The following is a 14861-nucleotide window of genomic DNA, read 5'->3' as shown; positions in this document are numbered from 1 at the left end:
CAGATGGAATATAAACCCCTACAAAATAATTTGAATAAAAATAAAATGAAAATCCAGGATTCACCTAAATCCCAGCAGTTTTTGCCAGATTTGGATAGGGCTGAAATAAGTCCAAACCTGTAGTCATGTAATGTAAAGCAATGGACAAATGAAGGTGAAATCTTTTTTCCAGTTGATCCAATTGTTTGAGATCAGGATGAAAGTTGGGTAACTTCTTTTGTATAATAAAAAAAAATTATGATTATACAAAACATGATCTAACAACGCTAAATAATAAATCAGCAGTGGTCACCCTCAGCAGTGGTCACTCGTAACTACTAGGGATGCACCGAATCCACTTTTTTGGATTCGGCCGAACCCCCGAATCCTTCGCTAAAGATTCGGCCGAATACCGAACCGAATCCGAACCATATGCAAATTAGGGGTGGGAAGAGTAAAATATTTTTTACTTCCTTGTTTTCAGACAAAAAGTCACGCAATTTCCCTCCCCACCCCTAATTTGCATATGCAAATTAGGATTCGGTTCGGCCGGGCAGAAGGATTCGCCGAATCCGAATCCTGCTGAAAAAGGCCGAATCCTGGCCGCATCCCTAGTAACTACAGCTCCCATTTGACAGAGCCCCTTAAAGGAATTGTACAGTGTAAAAATAAAAACTGGGTAAATAGATAGGTTGTGCAAAATAAAAATTGTTTCTAATATAGTTAGTTAGCCAAAAATGTAATGTATAAAGACTGGAGTGATTTTACTGTATATATAACATGTCAGTCAGATCACTACTTCCTGCTTTTCAGCTCTCTTGGTTTACACTGACTGGTTACCCTGGCTACCAGGCAGTAACCAATCAGAGACTTGAGGGGGGGGCACATGGGTCATATCTGTTGCTTTTGAGTCTGAGCTGAATACTGAGGATCAATTACAAACTCACTGAACAGAAATGTACCATGTGGCCCCCCATCAAGTCGCTGACTAACTCAGAGTTATAGAGCTGAAAAGCAGGAAGTTGGATTCTGGCTGTTTTATTAGACATCTGTTCACTCCAGCCTTTATATATTACATTTTTGTCTAACTTACTATATTAGAAAATTTTTTTATTTTGCACAGCCTATCTATTTACACAGTTTTTATTTTCACACTGAACTGTTCCTTTAACACTGACTGAGGTCCAGAAGAAACAAATTGCCTATATGGATACTTCAGCAAGAGATAGATTAATACAATTCATATGTATCCATCAAATCTATATCTCCCTTTAAGTTTAGAATCAATGGGAAAACTCCCATTGTCAACCGTTCTATCTGTGGTAGCCATAGGGTATTTTTTTATCCACATCATGTAGGCGTTCCAACCTAATTCCAAGTTCTGGAACTATGTAATCATTGAGAGATCATATAGCTTCAAAAAAGGAAAGTAAGCACAAGCTTTTAAAAGTTAATATTATTCGGCATACTATTATAGGTGCTTGTTTACATAAATCAGTTAATGCCCATCACACTACAAACTAACAGTCATAGTATGGGCATGGATGCATCACAGCACATGCACATTTCCAAACAGTTTAACAGCATTTGCAATTTTATGAGACTCAGGCATGGTTGGCCTATGAAGGCTAATTTTGTAATTTGGAAGAAACAAGAAGGATGGCAGAAGATTAAAATCTGGATACATTTGAAAAGATGGTAGTAAAGTGGAAAAACATAAGAAGTGATTGGGCCATTGAAATTACAAAGTACTACATTTTTGCTTTTTAAGGATACAGACATGACTCTTAACATCATTGCGAAGTCCTTTTCTTACAAACTCGTATGCCTCTTCTTTCTTCCCTAGACAATTCAATGTCAGACCCTTCATAGCCAATGTTTCTGTGTAATGAGTCAAAGAACATGAAAACCAAAAATAAAACCACAAAATGCAACTCAAGGGGGGCTAGAGTGGGGTTTTCTACAAACATTTTTTGCATAGTGCCATCCATCATGACACATGCAGTAATGGAATAAGCAAGCCCAAAGATGTGTCAAACCCACTGTACAGGAGAAGCGTTTAAAGATATATGGACACCAGAAATTAAAGGGATCCTGTCATCGGAAAACAAGTTTTTTCCAAAACGCATCAGTTAATAGTGCTACTCCAGCAGAATTCTGCATTGAAATGCATTTCTCAAAAGAGCAAACAGATTTTTTTATATTCAATTTTGAAATCTGACATGGGGCTAGACATTTTGTCAATTTCCCAGCTGCCCCCAGTCATGTGACTTGTGCCTGCACTTTAGGAGAGAAATGCTTTCTGGCAGGCTGCTGTTTTTCCTTCTCAATGTAACTGAATGTGTCTCAGTGGGACATGGGTTTTTACTATTGAGTGCTGTTCTTAGATCTACCAGGCAGCTGTTATCTTGTGTTAGGGAGCTGCTATCTGGTTACCTTCCCATTGTTCTTTTGTTTGGCTGCTGGGGGGAAAAAGGGAGGGGTGATATCACTTCAACTTGCAATACAGCAGTAAAGAGTGATTGAAGCTTATCAGAGCACAAGTCACATGACTTGGGGCAGCTGGGAAATTGACAATATGTCTAGCCCCATGTCAGATTTCAAAATTGAATATAAAAAAAAAACTGTTTGCTCTTTTGAGAAATGGATTTCAATGCAGATTTCTCCTGGAGCAGCACTATTAACTGATTCATTTTCCCATGACAGTATCCCTTTAAACTTTTTTTTTTTTTTTCTTTTACATCTTTCATAATATTGCCTTTGAAAGCTACTTATAACTTTGCCATAAAGTATTTGCACAATGTTTTTACATTACCTGTCTGATACATAAGAACAGGTCCGGACTGAGAATTAAAATAGGCTCTGGCATTTCAGGTACACAGAGGCCCAATCAGCCCACATAGAGGCCCAAACAGCCCCCACCAGCCCACTAAATAGTGACTTTCTATGGCACCTTATAGCAGCCCCTCTGGCATTTGCCAGAACCCCTGAGATTGCCAGTTCGGGCCTGCATAAGAATGGTACTCAGTTTATATACCTTTATACACTCCGTCACTCCACTGATGTCTCATTGGCAAATTTCCCAAATGTTTTAATTCATCACTGGGAACTCCATCTCTCTGACACTGATACTCTATGTGATATATGCAGCTGGCAACACTAGTAAGATTATCTTCCCTTCTCCATCACTTGTGAATAACTATACATGACCCCCCCCCCACCAAAAAAACAAAACAAAACAGTATATAACATTATTTTGTTTAGCATTGCCTGGTGTTTATGCACTTGAAGAGAGTTCGAAATATGTAAAGTTCTTAAGCCCAAATATATTTATGTTTCTTATGTAAATATCAGAAAAAGAACAAACTGACCTCCATGTTCAGCAAACCGCGGGTTGGACAGGATCATCTTACAGAACTTAAGTCCATTTTTGTACTGTTTTTGTTCATAGCATTTCTGCCAAAGCAAAAATAAATATTGCAACATTACATGGATGTGCAAAAGTGTTTTATAAGAGTTGAAAGTGATACATAAACAGCTAAACATCAGATCAAAAATAAGTCAGCCCTGCGTACACTGAACATTAACATATGTGAAATAGGAAGTGCCACATCTGTAGTTATCATTAGGCCTCACCCATTAAAACACACTGCTAATAAAGTTTCAGGCATCTAACCTACCGTATATACTCGAGTATAAGCCGTCCCAAGTATAAGCCGAGGTACCTAATTTTACCTCCAAAAACTGGGAAAGCTTATTGACTCGAGTATAAGCCTAGGGTTAGAAATGCAGCAGCTTCTGGTAAGTTTCAATCAAAAAATTGAGGGTTTCTGCTCCCACTGGAGGTGCCGGTGTCTCGTTTTTGGATGCCGGCGACTATTCTTGGAGACTATTCTTGGAGACTATTCTTGGACGTGGGCGCCTATTCTTGGATGCCGGCGACTATTCTTGGAGACTATTCTTGGCCGGCGACCGTTTTTGTGCTTGACCCGAGTATAAGCCGAGGTAGAGTTTTTCAGCATATTTTGGGGGCTGAAAAACTCGGCTTATACTCGAGTATATACGGTATCAATTCATCTGTTTCAAGGGCTGCAAACAATGACCTGGTAATCATCTTTGAAACAGGAACTGAAATGTTCTGAAAGCTTGCTGTAATTATCATAGTTAGCCAATAAAGGTATCACCTTTACACCACTTTTGCTATGGTTTGTATCAAAAGTTTTACCCTATAAGACAATCTACTTCTAAATACAGATATTAAGACCTGATGAATAACTGGCTAATGCATGCTCATTTGTACATACAGTGAAACCTCATTTTTAAATCCCCTGATTTAAAGGTTTTCCTCATTTTACATTGTTGTTTTGTGGTCCCACCTATATATTATGCATAATATATGGTCCCAAAATGTAAAATGGGGGTTCTACTGTATTTTTATACTGCCAAATAGTTACACAGTGCTTCACAGAGAAAGGAAAAGCGCAGCAGTGGCCTGGAATTTTATCTTTTCCATATAGCCACGTGGGGCTTTACATATATTACTAAGTACTACACTGTTGGCATTGCAAAAACAGCTTGCCTGGGCCAGTTAGAGAAATATGCAAGAGCTTCTATGCATTTTGTTAAAACATCCTATCAGCAACATATGTAATATCCCGTGCAGCTGTCAATTTTCTGTGATGCAGTATTATTGTACAGATTATATAGTGAATAAAGTGCCCCCTATTGTAAAATAAAAGGATATTTTAAGTTACAGAGGAGTTCAATGACCATTTGTACCTGGTTTTATACAGGTCATGGAACTCCGATTTCAATATTTATTATAGTACACAAGTTTCAGTGAGCCATGACATCACTAAGCTCCAATTATAACCAATAACATCACTAAGCACCATTTATAAGGATATCATGTACAGTATATTCATGGCTCTTGTGTATTATATTGTAATCATTTCAGAAGCGACAAGAAGGCACAACTCTGCAGCACAAAAGAAATCAGTCTAGACTGCTACATTTTCCATTACTTAAACCTTATTGCAGAACTGAGATATAATAGCACAGTAACTGGGGGCCCCAAGTATCAATCCATTGGTCACCTGGCCCCCTAGATGGAGGTCTCTGTCAACAAACAGAATGGGGCCCATACAAGCACAACTATGCCCCTGACCAATCCCAGTCACACCTCAAGCCCAACCCCATTCACAACTGACACTTTTAGGACTTCATGGGCCCCTTCTGCCACAGGGCCAATGACAGCAATCCCACATCTATCCCCTTGATTGAACATAACACTAATTTTTCAGTGCCAATATTGAATACTATGAGAAAACTCTCAAGTCTTATATACAGTAGGTAAGCAAAAAAGACCATTGGCTATTAAGTTGTTTTAAATAGTAAACTCCATATGTAATACAAGGCATTAAGTTTGACCAGTAGCAGTAACCCATAGCAACAACAAAAAGATGTTCGTTTTTAAACAGGTTACCAGTAAATGCTACCTGCTGATTGGTTGCTATGGGTTACTGCTCCTGGGCAAACATAGTGTATTTTATTACATTACCTCCTAAGTACTAAGATCCTCTCTTTTGTACAAATACAAAGCCCTCCAAAAGGGAGAAAGGCATAACAACGGGTGGAAGCATCTAATGTGAAATAGAACAGTGCTAGAAAATGACACTGCTAAATGTCTCAGAAGTGTAAAATAAATGGAGGAACTAGATCAAAGTTAACGTTAATAAAATGGGCACTGCAAAAAATGATTGCACTGTGCATTTTATTGCCAATAGATAAGCTGCAATAGTGCAAGCTAGAATGCTATATTTATTTTGTAGAATGTTTTACCATACCCGAGTAAAAAGCTCTAGAAGCTCTCTGTTTGTTTAGGATAGCAGCTGCAGTATTAGCTTGGTGTGACCACTTCCTGCCTTGGTCTCTACCTGCTCACTTATAGCTCCGGGCTCAGATTACAGCAGAGAAGGGGGGGGGGAGCAAACTGAGCATGCTCTTGCCTGCGTCAAGGAGGTTTAAGCTGAAGGCAGGAAGTCTGATAAGAAGTCCATGTGTACACAATAGAAGGAAAGAAATGCAGTGTTTATTTTGACAGAGGACTCAGAGCAGCATTACTTTGAGGGTTTACTGGTATATATAGGTGGACCTTTCTGATAAGGCTTACTTTGTTTTAACTTTTCCTTCTCCTTTAAAATCAGTGGATGTAAAATGGGAGTTCTCCTGTATATTCATAAACACTAGGAAGTTTTTTTTTAGGCGGATATGATTCCACAGATGAAATGGAAACCATGTTACTCTTTAGAAACAATTCCCAACCACCCTGAAGATGACAGTGTAACCCAATTTATGCTTACACACATCAAACACATAAAAATGCTGCACATGGTGCTAAAAAAACCTGCAATGCTAAAACCTACATCTAACTATGTGTTGGGTAAAACCCAGCAAAATAACATGAAATCTACATCATGCACTTAGGTATGCACTCAAATCTGTGTTTCAAACAAACAAAAATACCTCCTGTATGTAAGGGCCCTTTGGAGTTCATTAGCTTTCAGTCTCCAATGACTTAACTTCTCTAAGAGTGATACATTTCAGATTGACTGAATGGGATGCATGCAATCTATAGATTGCCCAATATGTAGTCCAACAACAACTGGAAAGATGCAAGTTGGTCCTCCAAGAATTTATTAGCAAATAATTTGTGACTGACACATTACTCATCTAAACAAAAATACGTTTTGCCACATGGATGGATATTAAATGCTGCTCCCTATAACAACATACATTTGTTAAAGGAGACATATAGGATAAATGAAAAAACTCTAATTTTGTAGGCAATTATGAGTAATATATGATGTTGCTTTTACATGGTGCTAAAAATTAATACCTTTAAAAATAGCCCCTTTATTGGAGCTCCATATAGATGTTCTCTAGTCCCGGTCTGTGTTTCAAATGAGGGGTGGGCGTGTCCTAATAATCCCTGCCAGAAGCATAGTAGGAGGGGGACAGCCAATCACAGCTCTGCAGTCACACAAGCAGAGACAGGCTTCAGTTCCCTATCAGGTCCTGCTAGCTGCTGATTGGTTCCTGTCCTACAGTACAATGAGCTGGGCTGCCAGCTCCCCTGCACAGCCTGGGAATTCAGGGAGCTGGAAGTGGAAGGGAGGGATTATTAGGGTTTTTGCAGAAATATTCAATAAATCAGCCTGAAACACTACTTTTTAAAGCACAATGTGACTTGTGCTCTGATAAACTTCAATCACTCTTTACTGCTGTACTGCAAGTTGGAGTGATATCACCCCCTCCCTTTTCCCCCCAGCAGCCAAACAAAAGAACAATGGGAAGGAAACCAGATAGCAGCTCCCTAACACAAGATAACAGCTGCCTGGTAGATCTAAGAACAACACATAATAGTAAAAACTCATGTCTCACTGAGACACATTCAGTTACATTGAGAAGGAAAAACAGCAGCCTGCCAGAAAGCATTTCTCTCCTAAAGTGCAGGCACAAGTCACATGACCAGGAGCAGCTGGGAAATTGACAATATGTCTAGCCCCATGTCAGATTTCAAAATTGAATAAAAAAAAATCTGTTTGCTCTTTTGAGAAATGGATTTCAGTGCAGAAGTCTGCTGGAGTAGCACTATTAACTAACTCATTTTGAAAAAAAATGTTTTCCCCATGACAGTATCCCTTTAAAGTCAGAAGTGACAGGGCTGAGAGCAGAGAGGGGCTGCAAGATACTGCTTTCTCTATTTACAAGTTAAAACCATTGAACATGTGCAGTTAAATAAGTTGTCAAACTTTTATTTTGTTTGTGTTTATATCCCCTTTAGCACATTAAAAATGTAAGCCAGTGCTGCTTTACCGCTGTAGGACAATTACATGTCACATCATGCCAGTACTGAGAGTTGTAGTTTACTAAGAGCGAATAGTTGCCGCTTTTCCCCATTATGCGCGACACACGCTAACTAAAGACCCAAAGTTGCGCTATAAGGGGCAGTGACGTCACTAGCGCTGAAGTGGGGGATGCACCATGAATCCCTGCTATTGGTTTGTCCCCAAGCCTGATGCATCGGCGGCATGCAAGCTTGAAGGGCTAAGCAGCCTCTCACCAGTATCCTCTTAAAGAGGTTGCTCTCCTTGGCGGGCAGGCTTACACACGGCATGGTGCCGCTCTTCTCAGTCTCTTTACCCGCCCCGCGTGGGGGAATCGCGGAACAAGCCGCCTAGGTTAGCGGCCGCGCTGCAAGATGGAGGCGCGCGCATGCGCCAGCTCAGGTGAGCGCCGGGTCGCGCGCGCCGATGACGTCACTCCGACGCCTGCTTATTTTCGTAGAGACCGGCAAAGGAATTATCAGGTTGCTACCATCGTGTTATAAAACTGTGCCAATATCACGTCAAGCACATTGCAGTTCTATGACACAAACGCCTGAAGTTGTTTTTTTTTTAAGGTATTCATTTTGGTCCTTTTCGACTTCCGTAGTCCCGTAATGGGATTTGCACGATGGGAGTTGTAGTTTGCTGTCTTGTGCCCCTGCCTGACAAGCAGGTGAGTTATACTCGGCGATCGATTTCGAAATAGTTTGAGATATTTTCAAAAGTTTTCGGAGACTGCATGATTAAATAGCCCTTTATGTGCTCCATCAGAACATTCCGTATGTCTGGGATCTTTGTCAAGTTAGAGAAGTAGAGGGGGACAATGGAAAGAACAAGATTTTCTCCAGTTCTCTATCCCTCTGCATTTAACGCAGTGTTAAACCTGCTGCCAGTGTCTATAGCCCATTGCTCTTAATCCATCCAGTTTATAGCAGGACAACAGAAGGGAGACTTGTAAAAAGAATAAATATTGCGGGCAGGAAACTTGGGGGGATGCAGTGAAGTGAGTAGTAGAGAGGGCACGGCTGCCATTAGAAATCACGGGGCCCCGTATAACAAAATGTGGCCCACCCACTCAACATCACAGTTAAAAGACCACACAGCCATCAGCGCTTAAAAAAAGGTAACCCCCCCACACACAAAAGTTATAAAAGCTATTGGTGACCAGGGCCCCCCTTTAAGTTAAAAAAAAACCATTGGCACCAGGGCCCCCCTTACAAGTTTCAAAAAATTGGGTCCCCAAAGAATCATTTTTAAAAAAACATTGGTGGCAGGGGCCTATAAAGTATTAAAATAATACATTGGTGGCCAGGGGATTAAAAAAAAAAACAAAAAAACACACACACATTAGTTTTCAGAGGAATTAAACTCATGGCTTCAGGACTTCAACTTCGCCTCCATTCGTGACTTCTGGTCTTTTCGCTGCTTAGGGACTATGGCTTCGGCTGTTTTCGCGATTTCGGGTCTTTTTTTGCCGCTTAGGGACTTCGGCTGTTCGACAGTTCCACATTCGAGACTTCAAAGGAGGTGGCACAGCTTCGGCGCTGTCAAGGGGGCCCAGCTCTTTCAAAAACTCAGCACTGCCGGCCCCCCTTCATGCTCGGGCCCGGTACACTTGTACCCCCTGTGCCCCCCTGATGACTGCCCTGAGATAGTGAGATCTAGTTTTAATTCATGCTAGCAAATGCAACCAGATCACTAGTCTTAGGGCTTTTACACAGGGGTATTTTTTAAAACCTCTGGATTAGTATATGTACGTCCACATTCATATAAAGTTTGTTTAGTTTCCTATACAGGTAGACAGGAGCTCAATCTGAAAGAATTTGAATATACATTACACAGGATAGACTGACTTCACAGAATACACTACGAAGTTTGCAATCTTAAGGTATACTTTACCATGCCTGTGATGTGCATGCTTCTCACAATAAACTACCTGCACTTGAATTAAAGGGAAGTATATAGCCTGTTATAGTCTGGATTTAGATTTGTCCTGTTTTCCGATAAATATTTACTCTTGTATTTTTTTTTTTTACAGCAGCCCCTCTGGCATCAGCCAAGATCTACAGATTGCCAGTCCAGGCCTCCTTGTGACATACTGTATTTTCTGTTACTATAAAATATATCTTTTCTCAATAACTTGTAATTTTTTTTGACTTAAGCATCCCTCATTCCAGAAGCCCTGTTATCCTTCTCACAATGAAGAAAAATACACTACTTAGTCTTTTTTTTTTTAATCCATTTACTTTTCAGTTAATACTAAAAAGAAAAAGTATATACAAGGTCATACACAAACACATAGGTGCTGCTAAGGCATGTTGGCTGTAAAAATTTTGCCCCTTCTGTTACACATTAAAGGAGACATATAGCCTAAATATAAATTAATGCAAAAACTGAGTGCTGTTTGAGAACTTTTGCACTTTACATACTTTTTATTTTTAAAGATTCTGCCCATTTTGTGATTTCATATTAGTAGTTCTTAAACAACCAGTAACACTAAAAGTTAAGTTAATCCATTGTATCCCTCTCTAACAACACTGCTATGCTGCACAATGTTATTATTTTATCAATGTTATATTATTTTAAGTGCTTTATGCACTTAAATATCATCATAAAAGTCCTCTTCCTGCTGGAAAAAAGGTGATAGGGTGACTGCCAGACCCAATATGCACATTCCATATCACCTCCTCAAACCGAAAGTCAGTTGCTGTGGCTTTACACAGGATTTTGTTTGGCAGCAATGCTTCCTTAGCTGTGATTTATTTCTGTAAGAGCTGCAACTCGGGAACACAGAGCCCAGGTCAGCCATAAAGCCACAAAGTCACTGCTCACATTACTTACAGGAATAATTGCAGCTGAGGAATGAATGCTGGCAATGCACACACTCTCCCAGAACCTAAATTGAAGAATGAAAACAAAGCAATAGCTTACAATGTATCCTGAGCACCCTCTGCTGTTTGGCCTGGATAACAGGAAGAATGACAAATGCATGTTTCCTGGAAGCAGGTAGTGTTTGTTGATGCTTATCTGAATAGTTTTATTTCTTATGTCACATTGACATTGGCCAAACAGCAGAGGCACACAGGTTACATTTTTTTTTATTCTTTGCCATTTATATAGCTCTGACACAGTTACGCAGAACTTTATACAGATCATCATCATTGACATCGGTTCCTGCCCCAGTGTTTATTTTTTTCAAATGGGAGGAAACCAGAGAACAATTTATTGGATTCAGCTCTAATACATCAGCTAGGAAAGATAGACACCGTAAAATATGTATTAGGCCTACCTGTAAATTAAAATCTGACTTCTGCATGAAGAGAAAATGAAGAAAGACAGATGCTGAGATTGGGATAGTGAAGAATAATTTAATTATTTCAGGAATAGTACAGAATTTGTAATTGACTATATATTTAGCAAATTTTGTATTTCCATGAGAACAAGCTTATATTAAATGGCCCCCACATAAATTATTTCTCAAAAGCACACTGTACCTTAAAATTTGCATACAACATTTTTCTATCAACAACATAATACAGTTTTATCTTATGTCTCTCAGCCTGTGGTTTTTAATTAGGTGCAGAGTAGTGGATCAATGTACAGGGGTTAGGGCAAGGTCACACACTGTTTCAAGCACTTCTCTCCACCTGCTGTTTCTCCGCAGAGAGAAGCAGATCCAATGTAATACTCAGCCTCCTGTAGCTGCACCGACAGACACAGCTTTGGCCTGAGTGCAGCTACGTGGAGTGGAGATCGTCCTGAAAATGCGTCTTTCATGGTTTTGCTGGTTTCTACTTGGCGTTTTCCATACATGGCCATACCTCAGTGCCCTCATTCCTTCCTGTGTCCCCTGGACAAGCTATTGCAGTTTAATTCCTTAAAGACGCCATTTAAGAATACCTGTATATGTTTATATTTTTAAATTTACAAAAAAGAACACTTGGAAGCACGTTTATCAAAGGTTAATTTCGAATTCTCTTTAACTCCCTTAAATTTGAATATACTTAAAATTGGACTGGGTGTTAGTTAAGAAAATAATAGAATATCTAAAACTCTGACTAATTTTACTGACCCAAAAACTCTAATTGAATTTGTCCAAACTCGATTAGAGCTTAAAAAAAAAACCTTGAATGTCAGGAAGGCTACAAACATTTCCAAATTGGTCACTGGACCTTTCCCATTGACTTACACATGAATTCTGCAGGTTTTAGGTGGCAAATAGTCAAATTAGAATTCTTAAAGGGCCAGAGTATGATAAATCTTGAAAATCGAATTAGAATTTTTTTTTAAAAAAAAATATTCCCTAGTCGAATTTGACAGTTTTGTCCATAAAAATTGTTTTTAAATTCAAATTTTCAATTCGACCCTTAAAGGGGAACTCCACAAAAACATAACTTAAGCTTTTTGAAAAGTAAACACAATTTCAAGTAATTTCGCAATACACATCAATTGGAAAATATGCAGACTTCATGATTTGTAATGGTCCTCCAAACCCCATAATTCCCTGCACGGTGATTTCAATAAGGAACAGAACATCAAAGTGCAATGCATTGTGGTTTATGTAGTTCCTGCATGCTGTCTGTAAGCTGTGGAGAAGTTGTTACAATTTGTAACATCAGTGTTTTAGTCCCTCCTTCCATGCCAGGATTTCAAATGATGCAGAAAGAGAAGAACTGTTAAACAGCTGGATTGCAGCATAGAAAATGGCATTTATTCATACTTTTTGAAGAAACTGATAACTGTGATGGGTATATTAGGGGTTCATGTGTTATGTGGGCCTCTTTATCAAATTTTGGTTTGAAAGCCATAGTTCCCCTTTAATAAATCTGCCCCTTAGTGACCATTGAAGCACTATTAATACTATGTTTTTGTTTTTTTTTAGGAATTCTTGAGTGGTGAAGAACGTCTAGAAAAGCTAATACAAAAGTTACAAGAATCTGCTGATACTAAAGCCATCCTGGAGCTTATAGAAAACTATTCTGCAACACAGGGAACATGATAAATTCAGCTTTCATTTTAGGGGCATTGTATATGGCAGAACAAACTATTTTCAAGCAGCAGGACAAAAACAGAATACAAAGATGTATATGGCAATAGATTATGAGTTTACGCCTCTATCTATTTTCTACCAGTCAGGAGTTGTACAAAAATATACCAATGCAAGCTAGGAACTATATCTGAAGTGTTTTAGCCATATAAGCCACTGATTAAAAGAAGCTTCATTGGTTCCTGCAGTTTGATTCCTCTAGTCACTCATTCAACATAATTTACCTCAAATGCCAAAACTTGAAATTAATTTATTTAGTTTTTACTATACATTTACTTAAGCTTCCTGTAAAGTTACCATTGAAACATTTAGGGGCTTATTTATGAGCCAAAACAACCTCAATGTGCCTTGTGTAAAGTACAGGTTACAGCTACATTCTGTTGGCAGTTCCTTCATATAGTACACTAAATTACATGAGAACTGCAGTGAATATGAATTGGACAGATATCCTTATTTAACATGGTTATGTGTACATCTGCTTTTAATGACTTCCAGTTTATTTCTGTAGTCATAGATAGTCGATTGGTTTGCTTATTGCTGGCAGAGCCTGTATGTAGCAAGAAAAGCAATTAAAATACGACTTGTATTAGCAGGGGAAACCAATATGTATTATTTATGCCGTGTATGTTTTTAAAGGCAGGGATGATCACTGTAATATTCACATATAATCTAGTCTGGTCATTTCCCTATGGGACCAGACTGTAAATTATATCCTTATAAACGGCGCGTTCTGATGTCAGAAAACGCCATTTATAACGGGTCCCCGGCTGCCCCATTTTTACCCCTCCGCGTTCAAATTGAAAGCCGACGAGCCCGAATTGGATGCCAGCGCACCTGATTTGGACACCAGCGACCAGAATTGGATGCTGACCCCCCTCCCAACATTTCACACAAAATGTAGATTATAATGCATAATGTACCCCCTACTGAAATCTATAAAGATATTAGAAGTCACCTCGGAGTTATGTGACCTGTATAAAAGCATAACTCCTGGTCATCTGGTCACATAACTCCTCGGTGACATAATATATTGTAAATTACAGTAGGGGGTACATTATCCACTATATATTCATACTGTTACCTGTTCATGTGAGTGGCCATTGTAATGTTTATGACAAACTCTGATTTCAGTAGGTGATTTTTCTACCTCCATTAGTATCTGCATCACAAAGTGTGTTTCCATTTGCAATTAATGGGAATAGGATGGCAGTGGGGACAAAAGTTTTAATAAAGCAACAGATAAAAAGGACCATATTCCAGGGGCAAATATTCAGTGTCCTTGAAGTATGTACTACTTGCCACTCACTGGAAGTTCTCATCAAACACATGGAACGTCGTTTGGCCATACCTGGAAGGCTATAGGCACACAGGCTGAAGGCTGCGGCTGTTGTCAGCATTCATGCTTTGCAGGCTGAGAGAAGCAGATCTACTCAGTGCCCCTGCTCCATTGATTTGAATCGGATCAGCCTGTGTGCGCTCACACACAGTGGAGCTGAAGTTCAGGTCAGCCTGAATATGTGACCTCAGCTCCACTGTGTGTGAGCGCACACAGGCTGATCCGATTCAAATCAACGGAGCAGGGGCACTGAGCAGATCTGCTTCTCTCAGCCTGAAAAAATATGCAGACTGACAACAGCTGGAGCCTTCAGCCTATGTGTCCATAGCCTAAGGGTGGTGGCAGACGGGTAGATTGGTCGCCCAGGGAAAAATCTACTCGTCTGAAGTTGCTCGTGAAGGCAGTGCGGGGAGATTAGTTACCTGCATTAGAGGAGATTTGCCACTGGGCAACTAATCTCCCTGTCTGCCACCACCCTAAGGGTGTTAGTTATGTAACATAAGTAAAAGTGCAAATGTTTAGAATCTGATAGGAATCAGCTTTCTCAGGTCAAGGACTGTCATTGCTAGGTGCAGGCGACTAATTACTAATCTGCCATTGGCCAGATAAA

At 39.6% G+C, this 14861-nt stretch overlaps 1 protein-coding gene and 1 long non-coding RNA gene across 4 annotated transcripts in view; one reads left to right on the top strand and one right to left on the bottom strand.

The window, feature by feature from the left end:
• Positions 1-8242, bottom strand: part of LOC108708513 (N-alpha-acetyltransferase 16, NatA auxiliary subunit) — a 31878-nt gene extending 23636 nt beyond the window's left edge. For both annotated transcript variants that reach the window (XM_018247306.2, XM_041582462.1), the window contains exons 1-3: positions 8105-8242; positions 3351-3435; positions 1756-1860 (exon numbers count right to left, since the gene is read on the bottom strand). In XM_018247306.2, coding sequence (XP_018102795.1) covers positions 1756-1860; positions 3351-3435; positions 8105-8158 — 244 coding nt within the window. In that variant the 5' untranslated portion in view covers positions 8159-8242. The remainder of the gene's footprint in view (positions 1-1755; positions 1861-3350; positions 3436-8104) is intronic.
• A 161-nt stretch (positions 8243-8403) lies between these two features.
• Positions 8404-14337, top strand: LOC108708514. Of its 2 annotated transcripts, none has more exons than XR_001934481.2 (3): positions 8404-8541; positions 9665-9756; positions 12751-14337. It is a non-coding gene; the product is annotated as an uncharacterized LOC108708514 (long non-coding RNA). The 2 variants fall into 2 exon arrangements; XR_001934480.2 differs by lacking the exon at positions 12751-14337 and adding an exon at positions 9907-10004.
• The last annotated feature ends 524 nt before the right edge of the window (positions 14338-14861 follow it).

Source organism: Xenopus laevis, chromosome 2L (genome assembly GCF_017654675.1).
Source record: "Xenopus laevis strain J_2021 chromosome 2L, Xenopus_laevis_v10.1, whole genome shotgun sequence".
Lineage (NCBI taxonomy): Eukaryota > Metazoa > Chordata > Amphibia > Anura > Pipidae > Xenopus > Xenopus laevis.
The sequence above is the reverse complement of the archived record's forward strand: the minus strand, read 5'-3'. Positions and strand labels throughout refer to the sequence as shown.